At 40.2% G+C, this 23,289-nt stretch overlaps 2 protein-coding genes across 11 annotated transcripts in view; one reads left to right on the forward strand and one right to left on the reverse strand.

Moving 5' to 3' along the window:
* RABEP1 (rabaptin, RAB GTPase binding effector protein 1) overlaps positions 1-23,289 on the forward strand; it is an 847,425-nt gene that overhangs the window by 206,755 nt on the left and 617,381 nt on the right. The gene's annotated exons all lie outside the window — the stretch shown is intronic.
* Positions 1-23,289, reverse strand: part of CUX1 (cut like homeobox 1) — a 283,260-nt gene that overhangs the window by 131,121 nt on the left and 128,850 nt on the right. For all 10 annotated transcript variants that reach the window (XM_049801967.1, XM_049801965.1, XM_049801964.1 and 7 more), the window contains exons 5-8: positions 10,128-10,265; positions 6,564-6,687; positions 4,549-4,625; positions 3,672-3,738 (exon numbers count right to left, since the gene is read on the reverse strand). In XM_049801967.1, coding sequence (XP_049657924.1) covers positions 3,672-3,738; positions 4,549-4,625; positions 6,564-6,687; positions 10,128-10,265 — 406 coding nt within the window. The remainder of the gene's footprint in view (positions 1-3,671; positions 3,739-4,548; positions 4,626-6,563; positions 6,688-10,127; positions 10,266-23,289) is intronic.

The following is a 23,289-nucleotide window of genomic DNA, read 5'->3' on the forward strand; positions in this document are numbered from 1 at the left end:
GAGCAAAGAGGTGGCTCTGGAATTGATCTAAAACTGGAATTCAACCATTCTAGCTGGAAACATTAACCACTCAGCTGGGAATCCCAAACACTTGCTCGGAGTCTGCAGCGACCCAGAATGAAAAAGCAATGTTAGCAAGGAGAACAGTTTGTCCCTGGAAAACTATGGAAATGCATACAAGAACGTTTCTTTTTCTACATAGAAAGAGAAAAAAAAAAAAAGTCTGTTGCACTAGGAAAAAAAAGAAAAACCCCAACATTCTTTAATTTTCCTGAAACTCAAGTCTGAGTTTGCTTTTCAGTTCCCGCTCTGATAGAATCTCTAGATCAAACTCATTAGCGTTGGTTAAATCCAGGTTTGCTGATAGAAACGTGTGGGACAGCAAACAAAATCAGTATCAGGCCTCGAGAGAGGATGTGCCTCTTTAATTGAAAAAGGCAGAGTAATCATTCATTTATTTAACCCAGAGATGATTATAATCTGAAAACCTTGAAATCCTCTTACACAACAACTGTTTTGGCAAGCCCCTCTGTGTTCCAACAAATATTAAACTGTGCTTGCCATTTGTCTAAGGAATCTTGTATTAATAAACATGAAGAAGAACACTTTTACCTCCCACACTCAATGACAGAAGAAAACAAAGACCAGCTGTATTCATCAATGGATCCTTGTTCTGCACATAAAGGCTAATTACATTTTACTTCAAGCCTACACATGGAAAACTTTGCTGCTGCCATCTTGTCAAATTCAGCTTCTGATATTCCAGCTGACAGACTGCAATGACTGCACATAATAAACTTCTTTTTGTCATTAACACCTTCAGTGCCCTGCATGCGGGCTATCTGCAGGATGCAGGGGCCAGGGGAAGGGGCATGGGCAGCACCTCTGCTCCCGCTTTACACGTTACCTGCTCGCTGGCAAAGGGAAGCGGGGATTTTTATAGACTGGGACGACAGAAGCTAATTGGACTGAAGATTTTAATTTCAGCAGTCGATCTCATTTGAAGATGCCTTGCTAGCATCAAGTTTGGACGGTACCTCCGTACCTCACTTTGCATGTAGTATTTTGAATGGGGACATTTTAAAAAGATAAACAAACAAGTAGGCATAATGATTTCCAACTTTAAGATCTGAACAACCAGTCGCTTGGACAAAATCCAGACTCCTTAATGCTGATACTGAAGACTTCTTACTGTATATTTCTTTTGCTTCTTTTTTTTGTTGTTTGAAAGATTTTCAAAGTTACAAACAGTTGAAAGACAGCTTTATTCCAAAACTGAAAATCTTAAAAGCACTGTTAGCTTTAAAAAATTGACAATTATCTTTTTTTTCCTGAAGGCACTCCAATTCATCTGCATCAAATAAACGTCAGTAAAACTAACAATTCTGGCCTAAGATAAAAATCACATGTTTTTAAAACATAAAATTAAAATTGGCAATACAAGTAGCTTTTCAGACTTAGATCAAAAGAGGGTTTCTTTTTAGAAAAGAATCAAACTGTCTTTCACCGTTTTTATTGGTGTTTTTTCAACATTTCTCCCAGCTTTTACAATTAAAATAGATGACTCAATTTCACTGTCTACATTCAGTTCCCTTTTCATGTTTTTCTGGATTTCCATATTGCAAAATTTGGGCTACAAACGCCACAGATGGCTGTTGTTATGCAAGAACTATTCCTGCCATAAATATCCAAAACAATGATAAAATATTTCTGCTGTTATTAGGTCCTACAAGTTTGTTTTCACAGTACATTAGTTTGGGAGATAAAGTACATGCTTAATGCCTGCTTCAGAATTCAGATCCATGATCACTATATTCTAGTCCCAGCCTTCATAATCGTTCTGCTGCAGAACACAATAAACTTGTTACTGCAGATGCTACTAATTTTACGTAATTCTATATATATTAGGTAAGAATCATATTCAAGATCATATGAAAATATTTCCGCATGAATCTCTCTGGAAGAATGAAACACATTAGAAATGCAAGCAAACATTTTAGAGTACATCTTTTGCTCAGTGTAAGATAAATTACCGTACTTAGGGAAATAGTATTAAAAAATGAAGCACACATTCTGCAAAGAAAAACATTAAAAAGGGTGAGGGGTTATTAGGTTCAGTGCCTACAACCACTGAGCCCTGATCTCTGACTGTTCCCACAGAAGCAACTGCAAGACAAAATAACAGCAGCAGAGCTGCCAGCATCAGTTACGTGCAGAAAGAAGAAGAAAGAAAAAAAAAAAACCCAACAAAAAACAGGGGGGGGGGAAAGCAATCTGCAGTAATTTAAGGCTCCATCAGAAACATCATTAGCATGCGTCTCTTAGAGACAGATGAAATCAATGAGGGAACAAAAACACTTTTTATCACCTTATACAGAACTCAAAGGAAACTGGACTTAGAGAGCAAATCCAAAATTTACCTAAAAGATTATCTTGAATGATGTAAAAAGGTGCTTCAACTCCAAGCACTGATTCTTAACTACTATGGACTGAATTTTGTAAGCTCCAAATTCCCCATGCACTCAGTGGGGAACTGGATCCTCAACGCTTACAGAACCACATGCCAAGAAATTAAAACTACTTGCCAATTTGACTGGTTTTGAAAAACGCGTATTATCTAGACTACCATGACCCATATGAGAAAGCACTTACCTACAGACAAAACCAAGACTATGTCACTCCTCCCATCAAGCCTAGGCTATAGTTTCTCTTGCCCCATAACAGAGACTGGCAGCAGCCTTCCCTTACCATTCCTCCTGTACCAGAATGGGTGGTAAGGGCAGAAGCAAGGCTTCTGCTCTCCGTTCAGCTGATCACCTGCCTACTTGGAAGCAGAGGTGAAGCTGGGGCTCTGTGGGACGCGGGTAGTGGGCACAGGGATGTGACGTGCGTCTTCTAACCCTTGCCCTTACAGCAGGCCAGGGACACCCGTTTGAAATGGCTTCTTCTTTCCCATCCCATTTCCAGACACAGAAATGACTCTCTGGTCTTAATACTGCTGATCATGAGAATTCCTTCTCATTACTAACTTTCCTTAAATATGAAGGGTTCAAAGAAAACCAGCAGAAGTCTGTCTCTCTTTTGTTGTTTCCTGCACTGATTCTTAACAAAACCAGGGGATAATTGAAAACAGTAGCCATTAAAAAGACAAGGACATATATTTTTGAGACTACCTTCATGTTCTACTTTAAAACAAGAAAAATCTGCCAAAAATGCTACTCTCTGTACTTTGGGGTGAATTTGACAGAGGGATGACTGCTACCCCAAAAGCAGAAAGAACCAGGGTGCCTAACAGTGAAAGAGAAATGCTTTACTAAAGTAAATTTTATTTTCACCAAGATTGGAATATCATAGCAAATATCTTGTTTCTGAAATTGCCCTATTTCTAAATAAAATACAAGAGATACGTAGTACAAGAGATACATAGTAGATGCAGCACCTGAGAATGAAACCAGGAATGCAGCAGCATATGTGCCAGGAAAAGCGCCCTGTTGGGTGGAAGAAAATATGAAAACTAGTATCTCTCTATAGGAGGCCAAATTATGACCATGTTTTCCAACAAATCTGGACTCCTGAACCTCTTCCATCTCATCTGTCTCCAACAAGAGAGATGAAAAAAAAAGCAGTGATACCCTGAAGGAAGACATAGAAAGAAAACAGTGAAATCTTACTTTGCAGTAGTTTCTTCATCGTATTTTGTTTTCAGATCAAATAGTTCTGTTCTGGTTTTTTCCAAGGCTAAAAGGCATAAACATGAAGCATTACAGCACTGTAACAGCAGTGAAAAGCAAAAAGACTACTCCTTTTCCTTTTATTCAGCCATAAATAAAGCTGTACACCTCTTGATGAAAAATTCTCTGCTTTATCTTTCTACCTAGGCAAACCATTATGACTTAGAAAAAACAGCTTTTGATTATTCACAATTTCTTATGGTATTTCTTTTACATTGCAAAAATTCCCAGTTTCTGCTTAACAAAGCTAGACATTATTTATTTCTTATTAAGCTGGCTAAACTGCTTATTCATTTGAAGTATTTATTGCAGTAATTCAGGGAATAAAATTTCTTGTGTTCTCACAGTAAACAAAACCAAATGTGTCCAGACCTGGAGTCTGTAAGTATGCAGGGATAAGAATTAATGGAAAGCAAGTCATAGCAACAGGCAAGACACACTGGTAGAAACTGGGTTCATACTGAACCCAGACCACTACATGTATTTATCATAGTTCAGAAATGTGTGAAACCAGAGCAAAACACAACATGGATGAAAAGTTCCATGGCCTGCTTTAATTGCAGTGATGCTCTAATACTGTACGTGCTTCATGCTTGGCCTTGTCCACTGTATTTACCAATAGACTGGCTGCAACACAAACGTTCACTTAAGGTGCAAAGCCCAGAAGGAGCTCTGATTCACAAAGCATGTTCAGGCTCTGTTGGATCTCTCTGCACTTGCAAGAGCTGGTTCACACACAGTCCTGATACATTTAATGATTTCTATCCTCTCACCTCCAGCCTGATCATTGGTATAGGTCAGAATAGTGATGCCAAACCTGTTTGCAAAGCTTGAACTTTGTGTTCGGCTTCTTCCAGCTTTGAGGCTGTCGACATCTGTGTCTCCTGCAATTTTCTATAAAGGGAAGAGAAGAGGTGAGAACAGAGCTCGTAATCATGTTAAACAACTTATTTGTATTTTGCAAATTTGGAAGATGGAGTGATTAAATGTCTCAACTGTAATCAGACAACTGACAACACCACACAGACTACAAGGTGCTTCAATGGGACCCATAAATCATGTCACATTGCAATACTGTTCATACTTTGCAGTCCCACTTATTAAAATTTTAACAGTGTAGCCACCTCATAACATAAGCTGTGAACATTATACAAGAGCTGACTGCTATATAAATGACAACTTTAGTGGAAGGTTTTCTTGAGCATAATTTGTTTTGGAAATGTCACACACATTAAGAAAATTGTCACCAAGCACCCTCTGTTGTACAAAGTTAGTACAAGAAGAATGATACATTTCCATTTTACTGTCATAATGAAGAAATTTGTTGCCGTAACTGATATAGTGAATAGATGCGGCAGCTGTTTCACCATAGCTGTAATGGATGCCAAATGCAGCAATATTATTAGCTACTCTTTAAAAAACCACACATATTTCAAAACAAATCTCACATTGATATTTTCTATATAACATGAGCAAACCTTTAATATGCTCACATTTCTTATGTCCACAGGCAACATTTTCTCATTTGTGTCAGTTATACACATTTTAACATCATCTAGCACTACAGTCACTACACTCTTTGCTAAAGGCTAGACTACAGGAGTTATAAAACTCATCTCTGAAAGGGAGTTGCTCCAACATCTCCTAGGAGTCACTGCTTTTTACGACATATGTTTTTAAGATATTCTGCAAATTTCGGAATTGTGAAATGGCTTATGAAACTACCAGCATCCTACTTGCACTCCATAGGGTGCATAAATTTATTCTGCAACACTGCTGACCAGAGAAAGAAACATGCATCAGTTCCCTTCATACCAAATTATATACTTTGAGAACTCAAAATCTCTCTTAGACACACTTTTATTTGCATTCCATGCCCTGCCATTTTATTTTTAAGCATATCTAAATTGCACTTGTTAAAGCCACTGCTTACATGCTACTTATCAAAAAGTAACCACAGATATTGATCAATTAAAAAAAGCTTTGCATTCACTGGTAGATTCTTCCCACTCAGACCTGAACAACCCACCAACTAAAAAGCTCACGCAAACTGAAGGGCTTCCACACTAAGTTGAACATATTATAGCTTCAGTGTTATTGATCCATGGGAGAAATAAATTCTCAAGGTAGGGAATACAGACTGAAAGAACTCCCTCTTAAGACCCTTGGTCTCATCCTGCCTGATTTGTTTGCCCACTAACCTGAAAGATTCAAACACTCCCTGCTCATTTGCAAAAGATTAGAAATGCATCCAAGATGCTTCCAAAAAATAAATAATAAATAATTAAAATACTTCTTAATTTTGACATGTAGGAATACGCAAACCTTTTCAGGATAATTCAGGAACACATCCCCTCTCTTAGATTTTACCATAGGAGCAGGGGTGATGCATCTTTTGCCCAGGCTCTTGGGTACAGTGTTTCATCTTAAACAGCTCAGGGTTGTACAGATTGTACAATGGTACTGTGACACACAAAGCGGACACAGCAGACTGAATTACGCTGTCGGCTAATGGAGAAAGATTAGTGTCACAGAGGACAATACAGCTAGTGAAGAATAAAAGCAGGTTTGCACCCTTCTGAACATGACAGCCCCCACACAACACTACCACGAAGAAACAATCTGTCCTTGTTTTACTTCCACACTTTCACGATTGTTCTTCTGTGCAAAGTTGAGTATCAAATGATTCCGTGTCAAACACATAAATCGCCAGAATCGCTCAATATACGAGCTGTCTCAGTACACTGAAGAGAGTCCTGGCTGGGAAGATTAAACAGAAGAATACATCTCTCCTCCCCTACAATACCTACAGACGCACACATGCACACTCACCTCTCCTTCTCCGCGAAATCATTTTGTAACTTTTGTTCTTTTTCAAGGGCTATATTCTCTGCTTGGTTCTTCAGGGTCTGTTCATATTCTCGGATTTTCTCTTTAAGTGCTTTTATTGTAACCTCTACAGAAAAACAATAGGGGAAGAATGAGTTTACACAGCTCCACGTGGTTCCACAACACAAGGCTTTCTTTACCCTGTAGGCTCAGTGTGTTTTAAACTTTAGCTCTTCAACTCTGACACAAAATCAATGGATATGAGTCCCTTTGGAGACCTTTTACTCCCTAAATGTTAAATTGAACTTTAAGTGTTTAGGTTGAGAAGGATCAATGGAGTTTGCTGGAAAGCACAGCAAAGAAGGTTCCTCTAACATGACTTTAAAAAAAAAAAAAAAAAAGGGGGGGGGGGGAGGGGGAGAAAAAAAATCAATTGTAAAATATAATATCACCACATTGACTAGTCTCAAATTAGCTCGCTGCTGAGTGGAGATTAATAAAGTCCCAGTGTAGGTTTAAGTATGCGTTTACACATAGGACAGTTAATTCACATAACTGTGCTCATGTAAAAAGAGGCAGTTTTACTATGGCTCATGCACAGATGCAATCTAACACTAATTGAACACATATCTGGGATACAGCTATGTTCTGCTTCACAACTGATGAAAAATACGGCAGTTAAGATTTAACTGCTGTATTAACAGTAGATCAGATTCAACAGACACTCTGGAGCCCTTCATATTCTAGTTGTTCTAACTGCCTTGTCATCGGCACTGGGTTTTATGCACAAGCATTAACTATTATAACTTTCTGAGTACACTTGTAGCCTTCCAGTGAATTTGCAGAAACCCTTCTCTCAGATAAAGAGGCTATTTTGCATTTACTGTGGCCAGTAATGGATGAGAGAAGATAGATAAACCTGCGGAGTTATGGCACAGCCTCTGATGGACAACATCTTGTTACATGCCCTGATCCATTCCTACATGAAAGCCCTTTGATCCCACCCACAGGAAAGGACTGAATCCTTATAGGGCTCGTAAGAGGAAAAGCAGGACATTCACCAGAGTATGCTTTGTAACAATAATGGAATTTGGAAAAAGCGTTAGACTGCCAGAAGACTCACAGCTAGCAATACATTTCAATGTACTTACACAGAGATGTGGAGATTTAAAGACATCAGGTTATTAACAGATGCCATTAACAATGCTTTAAGAAAAAACACCTTTGGACATAAAAAGTTTCTCCTTCTGCAGAAACATCATAGAAAGACAAACTCTACTATGAAAAGTAAAGCCTATGGTCTTGGGGAAAAAAAATCTCAATAATATCATACAAAATCATGCATAATCATTCTGAAGTCTAGACTTTTAGACTTGACTAGAGAACTGTAAAGCCAGACAGTAGATAGTGGGTGACAAGGTCTGCTGTCTGAGAATTACACCGAAGGCAGCTTGGGCCACTGTGACCACAAAAAAAGCGGGGGGAAGAGTGGTAAAAACAACTGCCAGCAAACCAGCTACTTTTGAATGAAGGAGTGGGATTTTGCTAGCTGTGCAAAAATCAGATGAAGCTCATTACTGAGTAATAGGCCGTGAAAAGGACATGTCACTTTTTTCTTTCTTTCTTTTTTTTTTTTTTTTTTTTTTTTTTCAAGCAAAGGGAAATTCTTCTCTGAGATCCGGGAAGTAATACAAATCCTGATCTTTTCCTGAATAAGCAAAGGATGCTCCTTCACACAGACAAAAGGATGCTCATTAATATGTACAAGGGATGTACTCTTTGTACAGGAGACACCTTTGCTCCAGGTATTTTCAGATGTTAAGTCTGCAAAAGTGTTCAGGTATATGGAGAAGCAGACAGTGAAATAATCTCATTGAAATGCATATAGTTGCATCTTGACAAAATTTGAATGTTTCATTTTAAAAGGAAACAAAACTACAAAAATGAATGCAAGAAGTGCACGAATATGGGAAAAATTTATGACTTTTCTAACAAAACCTGTTTTTACCTTTAGGCACCCAACAATAGACGTGTTGGACAAGCACAGTTTAATCCTCTACACTGCTTGAAAAACTAAGTGCTTTCTTTACTGTTAGGTCAGCTAAAGCTTGTTAGCCACTGCCATTTATCCTAGTTTTGGAAGTTCTTACAGGCACCGTATAGCTCATACACAGCCCTCCAAACAAAGAGATTAACTGATCAAAGCACCCTTAGCTAACAACAGGCTTTTCCCTGGATATCTTATTAATCCCTGTTTGAAACAGAGTGTAGAACTATTGCACTGGAGTGAAAAACAATGCAAAGACTGCAGTGGCAAACCAGAAAGGAAGTTTGTGCACACCAGGGAAGATAAAAAATGCCAGTTTATGAGTAGTTGGAGGAAAAAACTCTGGAAGTCAAGATCTTTCCCACTTTCTGGGATGAACCCCTGGATGCCTGGATGTACAGGATGCACAGTGAAATGCAATTATTGTACATTTCCAGCAAAAATACTGTTGGGCTTAGAGCATTACAGCTCCCACATGACATCTTTTGCAGTCCAGCCTGAATCCTTGCATGCTGATACCTGTCCTCTCCACAGGTCACACCCTCTATGTTAAAACAAAATATGTAACTGCATATATGCTCCTTCTGCTGAAAATGAGATGTAACAGAACCAACTTAGTTGCTAATGTAGCTTTCAAATGTTACCCACTTGGATGCAACAGCTCCATAACATAAATAAATAAATAAATAAATAATCTCCATTTTCCCAAACACCTAGACAATTTACCTTTCCACCACCCAGAACTGCATATTAAACATGGAAATGAGAAGTCCGATATATAGGCAGGTAGGTGTATAACTGAGCAGATTATGTTTCCTGGTGCAGGAAACTTTCTTCTGAATCACAAGAAAACTTGAACAGTCTTAAAGACAACAGGCTTTAAATCTCATTGAGATTTTCATGTATTTTCATGTACTCTGCTCTCATTAAAGCTTACCTAAATAATTAAACAGTATTAGTATTTACATTGCTCTATGGATAGTCTCTAGAGTAAATATAAAGTATGTATGCCGAATGTACCCCAGTAACACATTTCAGATTTAGACAAGGAAAAAGAGAATACAGAAAAAGTTCCATTTTGTACAGATTTGAGTGTGTGTATAAAATACTGGATTTTTCTGTTTGTCTATGCAAAAAGTATGTACTACAAGCACCCACACCCATATTCAGCTTGACGTCAGTAGTAGTACCGTCTCTCATAAAATGTCTAGATCTAAATTCAGTCAGGGGTGTAATTTTCAGGTAGCGCTGAAGGCTACAACTGAATATGCAGAATAACAGCTCCAGTCTCTGACTTGGTGTTACAGAAGATGAAACTTCCAAAGAAATCCAAAGAGTTTATCCAAAGTCATATCCATACGTATAAATAAAGAACTGGCTATAATAGACTATTATACTTTCTTTACTGAATTGCAATGCTACTGTCAACCCAACGTGTAAGAAACAAAACTTAATTTAATGCCTGTCTTCAAATTTCAGTATGCATTAAAAGCTGATAAAAGAATACATTTGCAACCTACCCTGATTTTTCACCTCGGCGAATTCTTTATTGTATTCCTCTAGAGTTTCCCTAAGTTTCTGGTTCTCTGTTTCAATATCGTGCATACGTTGAACCTTCAGCTGAAGCTGCTGTCCTAAATCCAAGGCTGGAACTGGATCTGAAAGAGAAACAGTAAAATAAAACGTAAGATAACAGGAACACTCCTGTTACTCAAGCAGTTCAGAGCACAAGTATCCTTTTTTTCTCTATTAAAATCCATTTTATGTGCCAGTCAGGTCCTACTTTGAGTTATTACTCCTGTATGATCCTCACCTCATATCCTGCAAACTTCAAAAAATACAGATAGTTCATTGTACCTATGTTACCCTTTTTATTGGGGCATGCCTTATTCATCCTGGTGTTAATCCACAGGGCAGTATCCCTGGGTGCAGACAGTCATGATACAAAGGCATGTGGGAGTCTCAAGTTTCAAATTTTTGTTTGCAAAATGAGAATTTGGGGATAAAACCCAACAAAACTGCAGGGCTTACTAACAGCTAGTGTCCCTCACATACCTCTGCTTCTGCAAGAGTGAAATTTCTGAAGCAAATTGTGCCCTCCTGCACAGCGGAGCTCAAAAAGATTATTTAATCATAGAGATCTGAGCTATACTTTTTCTAATTGACAGATCAATAATAATCAGAAGTATTGTGTGGATGTAATTAATTCCATGAACCTTGGGGTTTGTGACTCCTGTTCCCTCTTTTTCTTATACTATTAATCGAATAGAAATTAGAAATTATTCTGAATGTCCCCTCAGTGTTAATTCTCCGACGTTCATCCCCTTCTGCTAAAGAGTCCTCAGCACACACCTGACGTGTACACATGTGATTTATTCTGGGACTTCTTCCCAGTCGGAATAGGAAAACGCTGGAGTCCGATGGACTTATAAAAGATTATTGAATATATTTCTGTTATGGGCGCCAGCATCTCTTGTGAAATGGCTGCAAAGATTTAGTCTCCTGTTGAGGAATGCTAAACACCAAACTCAGTGGATCAACAACAGTATATATTAGGGAGTTCACTTAATTTTCAACCACCACAGTCATTAATTTTTCAGACCACCCTCAGTCTCTGGAAACACATAATAAGTCTATTGTACCTCTGTTAACACATTAAGTATGAGCCTGTGTGTTTTTTCAATATGCCAGCGTTGTTTCATAGTTTATAAAAGAATAGTACTGGGTTATGTTGAGCTCAGAGACATTATAAGTAGCAGCCTGCTGCATTTTGTTACTTTGGTTCTTCAACAGCTTATGGCATTACCCTGTTCATAATACAAAATCTAGGTTGCTTGTCATCTGTTCTCTGTACATACATAGTTTATGACTACATAGCTTTTTCATTTATGCTTTTTAGGCCAAATACTTTTCGTTATTATTATCTGTATTAAAATATTTATAATAAATCAAACTTAAAATGTTATTGTGGCAGAGACAGGGGGTACAGGTAAGGAATTAAATATAAAGTTTAAGTCACAGCAGTAGCACGAGTTAAAGGCCCTGCAATATTTATGTATGGTCCAATTACAGCACGGGCTGTCACAACATCACCCTTCTCTCATGTAGGTCTGCCGACCTTTATCTGGAATGACCATTTTGTCACACTTCTGCAGCTCAGCATTTCTCCAAAAGACCTAGCCCAGGACATTCATCTGCTGAACATAAAGAAAGGCTGGATTGTCGCAATCCGCGTCTTAAATTGTTACAGGAACCACAAAGCATATCAGGCAGGGATCTTAAGCTTCAGCTATGATATTTCTATAAAATAACTGTTAAAATTCCACAATGGAAGAAACTGAACTCTACAAAATTGTGGGTGCACTTTTCCCCCCTCGTTTTAACATGCCCATTGTAAAAAGTCAGGACACCCACAAGAGCTATTTTGCTCCAAATACACAGGGCTTTTTATATTTAAATCAGCAAAGAATTAAAAGACAGAAATAACATGGGCATTATAAAGTGAATAATGACGAAACCTTTAGTCAAATTTGCAGTCCCTGAGAAGCTTTATGTACAAAATGAAAATGCTTGCAATCTCATAATTATTCATCAGGACATGTATATTTAATTTAGCTCTATTAAAGGTTAATGTTCAAGTAGCAAAACAGTGGCAGAACAAACAAAATGTAAAAACAGTCTCTCTGTGCATTAAACTTCAAACTTTACTAGAGCCTATTTGAAGGACTAATGGCCTGCAGCCACTAAATACTGCTGAAGGACACGTGAAAAAAAAACCATGGCTGAAGCACCTCTTAGACTTAATTTTTATAAGCTGCATTAAAGAAAACTAATCATTGCATGATAACAAAATGACCAAGACATTTTGGGCAGAGACACAAATACTTCATTTCTCATGGCAAGCCCCAACATGCTCTTTAATCTCAAAAAACCTGAAAACCTATGATTTGCGAAGTATTTATAAACACCAATTGATCCGAAACAAGTATAAACCTTAAAATCAGAACGACTTTTTTTCTTACCTGAGTGGAGTGGATTTAAAAATAAATAAAACTACTCTCCTTTTCACAACACGTGCATGCATGAAAAAGCATACCTTTTTGTATTAACCAGACTTACAAAGTATGTTTCATGTCATTTAACAGGAGGTCACTGAATTTTTAAACAAGCAATGGACCAAAACTTTCGATTCATTACACAAACAACAGGCATACACATTTCAGAAAAATCAAGTGGCACTAGCTTATGGAGAGAGGCAAACAAGGAAATGCCCCTTCTGAGGTCTGAAAAAAAGAAAAATCATCTCACTTAACACTTAGATGTGGAAAACTCATCAGAAATTATTCTCTTGGTTTGAATCTTCTCTAGCTTGCAAAAGTTCAGAATTCCTGCCAGGCACAAGATAAATAAGAAATGAGAAAATTGGTAAAAGGAATCTGATCATCCAGAACTTGAAAAAGTGTTTTGCAAGATCATTATTGCCCAAGAGTAAATTGAGATGTTCATTTTTGAACTAGATGTGGTATATTTTTTTCTACCGCTTCCCATTCTGCTCTGCCTTCCTAATCCACTTGTTGCACCCCGTACCCACAAAGAAGCGCCGCGCACCACGTGTTTGTACACAGCCCAGCACATCTGGATCTGATCCCTGATAAGGCTTCCTCCACGCTACCACAGGGAGAAACAGTAACTGCCGTATTTTAAGGCCAGCGTCTGCGAAGCCTGCTCCTGCCTTTACTTCCCAATGAATTGCCTTTCAGTGCCGCTTCAGAAGCGGTTCTCTGGGCACATCCCTGCGCTCATTGCTGTGACACACCACACCGGTCCCCTTGCAGACGAGCTTCTATCCTCGCAAAGGAGGTGGATGGACATGTCTGAATGAACACAGACGTGAGAAAAATTAATGTTGCAAACGTAACGTAATTTTTATAGCAGTTAATACTTCACATCAAACAAGCTGGTACAACGCAGCCACAGCAACACCTCTCAGACTGTTCTCACACCATATACATACCCTGACGATAAATCTTTTTTGAAGAGCAGCACAGGAGAACCAATTTTTTTTTCTGCTGCTGCTGCTTACGCATGTAAACTACATATTTTCCAATTTTAAAACAAAGACGGATCTCACAGGGCATTACACGACTTGCTAGAGGGAGCCCCTCACCACCCGCGACCCCACGCCGCTCAGCCCAAACCCAGCCTCAACCCCGCAGATAAACCAGGACTATTGATGACCAGCTGACTTTCCAAAGTGAGTGTCGTTTAAAAAACCCCATTCCTCCCTCATTCTACGAGCTGGAAAAAGACACAGATCTTAATAATTCAATCTAAGTGTTTACACAAAGAGCACTGTGGGTACCGTTGCCCTCCCCTGTCATTAGGCAGAAATGAATGCACCCCCTTGTGAGCGCTGCTCGTGCAATGACATCACGCTCCTGCCTGCGTTACTTTTCGCCAGGGCACTCTAGGCTAATGTAATCATACGATTACATAATTAACCCAGCTGTCTCATTAAGAAAATCAACTGGAATTCAGGGCATAATTAGTCATACAGCAATTAGCATGCTGATGAGCAACTGATGAAAAGCTGTCTCGATATAGAGTATGCTGGGACCACCCTCGTTATTTAAGAAGCGAGGGGGAAAAAGCCCACCTCAGCTCAAGGAAAAAATAAGCTCGGTCTGGAAAGTTAACGTTTAAACGCCCTCGGCCGCAGTCGCTTCTGTCGTGAGAGGCGAGAAGCCGCTGCCTCCCGACGAGCTCCGCTCCCTTCCCACCGCCGTCCGAACCTGCTCGCTAACACGGGGAGGCCGACGGAGGGATGGGGCTGCGGGAGGAAAATTTGCCAAACGAAGTGGAAAAACTATGTCATTGTTTAAACGTACGATTTACTGTGGCCGATTACCCTCCCTCTCCGTGTGTGTGTATCCCTATATCTAATATTTTTTAAGCACGGCGCTGCGGAGCGCTGCTCGGCGGGAAGTTTCTCCGAGACGAGCGCCCGGCCAACCCCACCTGGGAGGTGCCGCTGACCGGGGAAGGTGGGGGGGGGGCGGGCAGGCCGCAGCCAGAGGGGCGCTGGCCGGGCACCACCGGGGACCGGGGGCGGCGGGGCTGCCCGGACCCCGCGGCGGGCAGCGGCCCGGGCTGCGCGGCGGGGGGGGGGAGAGCGGCAATGCGCGGCCTGGATCGGGCGGGACGGATCGGGAGGCAGGCCCCGCACCCGCGCCCGGCAGCTGAGGGGGGCTGCAGCTCCGGGGCGGGGGGCGCTGCTGAAGGGAAGGGGGGTGTGGGGGGGGCTGCTCACACCTTGCAAAGCCACCGCGACCGAGCCGTTTTCGGGCACGGTGCGACGCTCGTAGAGGCGTCAGGTGCCGGCGCTCTGCCCTGCCCGGGGCCAGCGGGCTGGCTCTTCTGCTTATTTGCAAAACGCGTTCATCTGGTATCTTAAAATGGAGCTCCTGAAGAGACTTTTCCAAAACAAGGGACTTCTCCTAAATCCCCTCCTCCCTCTCCGTTACAGGCCTCTAACGCTGGAAACGTGAAGAAAGCAAGTTATGAAACAGTGCCAGAACTACAGGGGCAATTAATATTTTATATCGCTGGAAACGTGTTTCCTAAGGTTCAGATCTAAAAATAATTCATCGGAGGCAATGCGTTTCTTTCAACAAGGCTGTATTTCTGTTGCCTAAACCACACTGGAAGCAAAGCTTTCTTAGCGATCGCTCACAAGAAACGCCCACACAAAATGATGGGGGGGGGGGGGGGGGGGGGGAGATGCTCCTTAACACAACTTTGTTAACATGATTTAACTTTTTTAAAAAGCCAGAAGTTCAGCTCTGCTGTCACAATACTTTCATCACGAAGGAAAAGAAGTTTTTGACTTTCTAAATGCATCGCTGCTCAGCCCTACCGCTGCTCCTTACAATGAACATTTCTTTTGGAGAACGGGCTCTGGTTTACAGGCAGGAAGAGCAGGAAGAAGCTCTTATTAGCTTCTGATGCAGTAAGTGCTTTTTTGGGAGGCTGCGTATCTGAAAATAACCTGAAAATGTGTTTTAGAAAAAATAATAATTACATTGTAGCTTTTGAATATTCAAACACCTCACAGCATACTTAATTAATTCATTAATTATTCCCCAGAAATTTCAGGGGTAAATTGAAATAGCCTAGAGAGACTGAGACAAAGATTTCATGGAATAAATGATAGCTTTCCTCCTTTTCCCCTATGACTCTGGTAGCCCAGGGACAGAAGAGTTATAGCCGTAATTCCGTTTGAAACAAAGCTCATCATCTCTCCAAATCCTCACTTCATAAAAAACATGAAAAGGTTCTTCCTTCGATCAAGAACTACACAGACCACCCCCACCCCCCCATCCCACAGGACTGGGATCTCTCTCTCCCTTTTATTTTTTTCCACTTTTTTTTACAGTGTTCTCCTCACCCTCCTGCTGTCAGAGCATTTTGTAAGGGCTGTACCAGGGAATTCAAAGTGCCCACAAGAGGGTGAGGGACTGTCATTTTCCCTGCTAGCAAAAAAGCAGAATCCCAAATTCTGCTGACCTCTGAAAGCAGTAAAGCAATCCTGATGCGACCCCTCTGTATGAGGACGGGGGGAAGTCGAAGCAAACCGGCGCCTTTCCTCCCCATTAATCACGACAAAAGTTCTCCGTGGCGGCACTCTCCAATGCTTGCAGGGGTAAGTGAAACGATGCAAGATGGTATATAGCCAATTTGACCACAATCATATAGATCCCTTTGCCAGAATGTGGTTCTTAGATCTTGCGGGCTGTTATTTAAAAACATCCTTTATTTATCTACCAATTCAAGAATGGCTACTGCCGGAAAGATGCTCTGGCCCTGCCCCAGATTATGAGATCTGTCTCTACCCTAGTATCCAAAAAAGTCATATAAGGCAGAGTAAATGATTGATTGCTTAATGACTTGCGTTGCAGTTCCCTGTATTTTCAAAGTAGTTACCAAAATAAATCCTCAGAAAAGTTTTTAATATTAAAAGTGGGGTATGCATAATAGGTGATAAAATATTTTATGGCACTATAATGTCAGCTGAAAAAGGACCTAATGAGTTACAAGAGAAGCCACTGCAACTGAAAATGCTCCAATTTGATCGTTAATTTCTAATAATGGCTGAAGACATTGGAATTTACTGCTTGCACACTGAGCTCAGTGCAAAGCAAAGGACAGTTACAGAAAATCACTTGTACTCTGTTTCGTTTCTCCTGCTTTGAGACTATAAAAAGAAAAAAGAACCTTCTGCTATGTTTGAAAGCATTTCTGCCACAATCACCCCTTCTTTCTCCTAAAGGCTTCTGAATAGAGTTAGCACTAAACCCTCCGAAAGCTGGGGTTTATTCTAATTCCAGTTCACATTCCTGCAACCGAGAAAGGCAAAGTCCAATGTTCCCCACCACAACCACACTCTGCCTCTTTTGCTCAGAACATGCAGCGCTGCTCCAGTCACCAGGGTTAGGGCTGCTCTAACTCCACTCCCTGAAGCAACTGCTTTCAAAGGGTGCCGCAGTTACCACCTCCAGGTGAAGGCAACCAGCGCCCGCAGAGATATCTTCTCTCTTACAGGGCACATTCTTCCTGCTTCTATTCATTGCATCCTTCCCCTTATCTGCACCTCCCTCTTCCTTCCGTGCCTCCAGCCTACCAAGTAAAATAGGGCTTGACAACCACACAATACATTTTTTAAAGTGCATGCTTTAAGGATATTTCTTCCTTCGAATATTTACCCCAGCTTTTACAAAGGAATTTATCCAATTATTAATTCAATGAGAAAAAAGAAAAAAAGTATGTGATCAGACAAGCCCAATTTCAAGCCACATGTTCAGGTAACAGAGCTATTTTTAGTTATTTTGACATCAGTTTCAAAACATAAGGATAAAGTGAATGAATACTAAAGATGAGAATTGGCCAGGACTTTGCGCTTCATCTGAAAACAACTATGTAATGCTAACAGTATGCCCTACCAGCGTGCATTCATCTAGTACAGATCCAAAATTGTTTTTTACGCTGTGTCTCTGAATTCAAACCCCAGAGGGAAGGAGGCTGAAGTGATTATGAGCTACTTCTACATTCCTCAGCGCTGGACTACCCGAAGGCTAGAGCAGTATCCCAGGCGATTCAGGCTATTCTGGAAAATAAAACGGCAGCAGCCGCTGACCCTACCAAAACACTGCTCAAAATCTTCCATCTGCAGCCTCGACTTTAAACTGTCCCTCTCACCCCCACCTCAGGCATTTCTTTGTGCAAAGGTTTGCAGAACAGTTTGGGGCAAGTCACCAATGTCTACAGTCCCTCATTTTTTACTGTACAGACTTCTCTTCCAGACGCAGCTTCCAGAACTGGGGCATTTTTCGTATGTTTATGCAACTCCATTTTTTTTACCTGGTCTAAACATGCTGGTGAAGTATCAAGGATTTTGTCTTCAGATGGGATACAGTCACAAGCTAAATCACTGCCTGCAGCCACAGGGGTTTATCACTTTTCACTCTTTCAAGTATTAACTATGCTCAATTTTCTGCTTAATTTTACCAGATTTTCAAGTGTGTTTAGAAAGATACCCTACTGCTCTGAGTGGTGTGTCTGCACTACTTCTGTTGGCCATGAGCAAGTTCATTTTGCTTCCTTTCCTCCTAAGACTACTCACTGTAATACTGTTTTCTTTTCCCTCTAAAGTTGAGAAAAGGCACATTATGAATATTCATTTCCCTTGCAAAGTAGGGGCAGCAAAAATATAAGCCTTTTTATTTTATGCGTCTATCTTCAATTTTATTCAAACATACTTTATTTGGAAAGGGGTGACCATTTTGACACATCATATCAACAAACCAGGAACTGCTTAAAATTGTTCACACTGTTTGTAATGATACCAAATGTTTCTCAAAAATTGTCTGTGCTGATCAGTCTTGATATACCACAAACTCAGGGTATACTATAACCCGATCTTGCTCTTTAGACAGAGTTTCGTCAAACAGTTAACTATTAGCTCAATGACGAGTGCTCTGAGTATTAACTTCTTCAAACTGTGTTTTTAGTATTCTGGTTCGCCATATGCTTAACACAGTCCCTTGGACTGAACCTCTTTTCCTTCCCCCCCTAAATTTATATTCAACAAGCTCTTCTCTATGGGCACAAAAGGCTGGGTGTGCTTATGTTGCAATTTAAGCACATCATGCAACTTCTGGGTCATCTGAGTACGTAGAAGTCTATGCAGACTTCCTGCTACCAGGGCTGGCATTAACCTTTATGCTTTCTGCTTAACATTATGCTTTACAAAAAAATCCAAACACGTCACATAACATATATAAATACAACAACTTCATACACATTTATCCCCTCCAACATAAGCAGCAGCTAATTTTTCGGGGGGGGGGGGGGGGGGGGGGGGGGGGGATCAAACCTGTTTTTCTCGTTATCACCTTTAATCTCAGAACATTGATCAAATACACTTTAAATGGAAGTCTTCTCTTAGCCCAAACAACAATACAAGTCTGAAGAGTGTTACTAAGTTGTAAATAATCACAAGCCAGTGGAGTAACAGCAGTAAGCACTGCATCTCACACTGCTGCTAGCATGGGCTCTGTGGTGAAGGAATGAAGCTCTCTTTATGGGCAAGAAACAAATTTTCATTTCTGCCTTTAGGAATAATTCCCTAACACTTTGTGCTTTACTGATTACTTATTTTAAAAGAAGTTTGTGTTTCCTCAGCTAATGCATTCCTTGGAAAAAGAAAGCCCTATAGAATCACAGAATCGTTTAGGTTGGAAAAGACCTTTAAGATCATCAAGTCCAACTGTCAGCCATGCCCACTAAACCATGTCCTGAAGTGCCTTGTCTACACGCTTTTGGAATACCTCCAGGGATGGCGACTCCACCACATCCCTGGGCAGCCTGTTCCAATGCCTGAATGCAGGGCAGTTTGAATTTGCAAGGCTGAACTGTGATTATATGTAAACAAAAATACTACATGTAATGACGGGTGTGTGGAAAACTCCCTTGGAACTAGCCTGTTCCTCCTCCAAAGCTCTTAGTAAGATACAGCCCCCATGGCAGGGCGTGCAATTTATGATGGCAAGGAGTAAGGGAAAGATAAAATTTCCACTTAAGCCATCTTTCACTGTTATTGCTTTAAAATTTTTTTTTCTTCTTTTTAGCCTGTTATTTTATACTTTCCTTAGATAGCGGGTCCTCTGAGCTAAAAACCACGTCATGCACATTATATAGCTCCAAACTTGCAGCAAATCTGATCACAACGCAGACCTGTGAAGAGTTTCCAATAAAACACACACATACATCCCCTTTTACACTGGAAGAGTCATTTAGTTTCTTGATGAGAAAATTCCCATTAAGCAGAAACAAATACCATTTATGGCTCAACCCTAGAAGGCCGCACCCATGGCCCAGGCACACGAATTTTCCCCTGGAGTAGAGAGAGAAATGGGAAGGAGGCAAGCTTTTCAGGTTCTCCCCTTTGGTGGCAAACTCTTAGCAGTATTGCAAAAGATATACAATCAGCTTTTATAGGGAAACAGCCACCGAACGCAAATTTGTTTTAATCGTGGCCACATCAAGATAGCGGATTTTCTGTTTAAAGGCAGAATTGTTTCTTCTTTGCCTATGTAAGAGTCGTGCTTAACAGGAGCAATACTGAAAACTAAGTGAATCCGACTGTGGCATTGTGCAGTAACTGCACGGTAATAAAGACACAGCATAAAAAGACACTCTATTTAACCAGTTTATCCAGATACTGTCATCTGGCATCACTCTGGGTCTCCACATTTTAACTTTCACTTGAAAATTACAGTGAAGTTTTGTTTAAAAAAAAATTAAGTAATGAACATTGCTCCTCTTTAAAGGAAAAATATTTAATTTTTTCTATTTTTAATGCTTAATATTTTTCTTTCAAAGCTTTAGAAAAACAGAATTATGAATATACTGTTTCTGCAAGGCAACAGCGCTCCTCCAAACACTTGCACAACAGGGCTCCAATTTCACTTGAAGTGTTTGCAAGATTAAGACCCTAAAAGCCAAGGGTGCTAACGTAATACACTGATTTTATAAAACTGAAGAGAAAGGAATCTTAAACGGATGGAAGAAAGCTTCCTCAAAACACACACCCCACCTCCCTTTACTTCAAAATAAATATATTCACATTATTTTTAAAGGTAAGTTGTGACAACCTTGTTGATTAGTGCAATTCATGTGGCAGCATTCACTTTTCTCTAGCTCTCTACTGCATACTGAAAATAAGGCAATTAAATGAGAAAATTAATTCCATTAATTAAAAATGTTCAGTCTCAAGCAAGACAGAATGATCTGAGTGAGAATTACAGCTGTATAAACGTACATAAACCAAAATGTTTTCTTTGACATGTACTTTCCTTTACAAAGGATAAATTTTGCAGCACGAACCAATGATAATGCTATTTTAACAGTATCATAAAGCTGGAGAGAGATATGAAAAGGTCTGTTTTATCTTTTCAAGAGAAAATCCCTGATGTATATAGGAAAATTTACAAGTAAAATACCACCCTTCCCGCAAATTTCTTACTGCTGAGCCTGAGTGAAAACTCTGGTCAAGTCAGGAAAGAAAATCATTAAATTTAGCTGAATCCATAAAGCACCGTAGCTGGAGTTTCAATACAGATCATTTTATAGTAAAATTAAAATAGAAGCCCTTTTTAATTATATAAAGTGTGCACATTATTACTGAGGAGAGGAATATATGCTTTCCTCAAGAACCATAAAATTGGCTGCTGGGAATTAGACTTCAGCTGCAATTATTATATGGTCCTATAAAGGATATTGAAAGTCTGATAAAATTGCACCCTTGTCATGTAACAGTGATGCTTAATGCTAAATAACCACTCCGCAGCATTCCAGTCATAGCTTTCTCAAAACATCATAGCTCCCTTCTCGCATCGAAAAGAAAACATAGCAGGATTTTGGAGCTAAAAGTATACCTAAATATTTGAAATACCAACTGGACAGGTCAAAAGATACATAAAGCCACAGAGGCAAAACAACACATGTGATAAATGAATACTGATAGTCTTTTATAAAGGAAAGCCCTCTATGGATACATACACAAAGTAAAAGACTACATACAATGAGAAGTAAATAAAAAAAGCCAATACAGTGAAGCAAGCCCCTAACTGCATATACCTAACTCAGCCCTACCGCATCGTGACGAATACCAGTGCCATACATTCCTAACGGCTGTTTCTCTTTTCATTGCAGTATGAGTTGTAAACGGTGAGTATTTGTTACGCCTGCATACAGCTACAGGAGACTGGCCCGACTTCTCCGTGAGAACCTGGAATTTGCTTTTAGCAACATCAGTACACCCCTCGTGTGCCTCTCAGGCCTGCAGATAGAGCATGGGACTAAAACCTGTAAATAGTTCCAATCCCACAGACTCCATCGCACTCGCAACATAGCCAGGCTGAAATTTTACATGTAGTAAGAATATCAAAGAAATAGTTCTCTGACACATAACATAAGGCACACGCAGGGGAAGGCTGGACAAGAGAGGGATTATGGAGTGTGGAAGAAGGGGTGTAAATTTTGCTCTGGCAAATGAAGGAAGGGAGAAAATTCTTTCTCCTACAAAGAAGTACTGACAAAGTCGCTCACCATTTAGATCCTACAGCACAGGTGGGATGCAAGTCCTACCTTCTCCATCAGGCTTTGGTCTGATTCTGCTGTTCAAACCCCAGCACCTGCGATAATGCCAGGCTTCAGAAAAAAGCCTCTGCACAAGAGCATGCAAAGGATCCCACACTGCTCTTGTTTGACACAACTACTCAGTTGTGAAAAAAACCAGACCATTAGAAATCAAACCTACTTGCCTCCCAAATAGTGGCAGGAAACAAGCACCCTGGGCTGCATTAGTATGGAGATGGAGGGGCTACAGCTTCTCTCCTTAGCACTGAATGGTGGACTTGCAGGTATGTTGGGTACATTTTCATGGAGGGGTTTCCTTTACAAAACAGAGCTGAGAAGAGCCCATCCCATGCCCATGCTGCTCGTGCCAGTGCAAACTGCTCGCACCCTTTAAGCAACGGTCTGGAGCCCCTCTGAGTTACCCACCTCTTCCCACGGCACGAGCAGATGTGCAAAGGAAGCTGTTCACCTATGGAATGTTAACTAAGATTATGAGCAGGAAACAAGTAAACAAAAACTCACAGACCATACCTGATTAACCTAAAACCCAACATTTCTGAGTCAACCGTGGTCTAGGATGAGCATGGTAAGTCCTTGCACCTCTCTACGTATGCTGCACTTAATACAGCAGGTACTGGGCACTACTCGACTATAAATGTGAAAGCATAAAAAAAGATGTATGTTAGCTCTGACTAAGCATCTGAAAACCCCTGACCTTTTAACCAGTTAAGGTGTAAATGAAACATTAAAAAATTAATTTTTATTTGAAGCATGCATGAAATGTGCTCCTTAAAAGGTAAAACAAGTAAAGACTAGGGTGCACTTTGCAATGAAGCCTTAAAAGGCCTTAGAAGTATTAATTATGCCCTCAAAACTTCTCTTGAGGTAAGTATTCTGAATACTATATATAATGTCAATATTTTATAGAAGTATAAAATCATATACACACACTGTCATATGGCAACAGCTCAGTCAGGCCAAAAC

This window comes from Accipiter gentilis, chromosome 6, assembly GCF_929443795.1.
Source record: "Accipiter gentilis chromosome 6, bAccGen1.1, whole genome shotgun sequence".
In the NCBI taxonomy this organism is placed as follows: Eukaryota; Metazoa; Chordata; class Aves; order Accipitriformes; family Accipitridae; genus Astur; species Astur gentilis.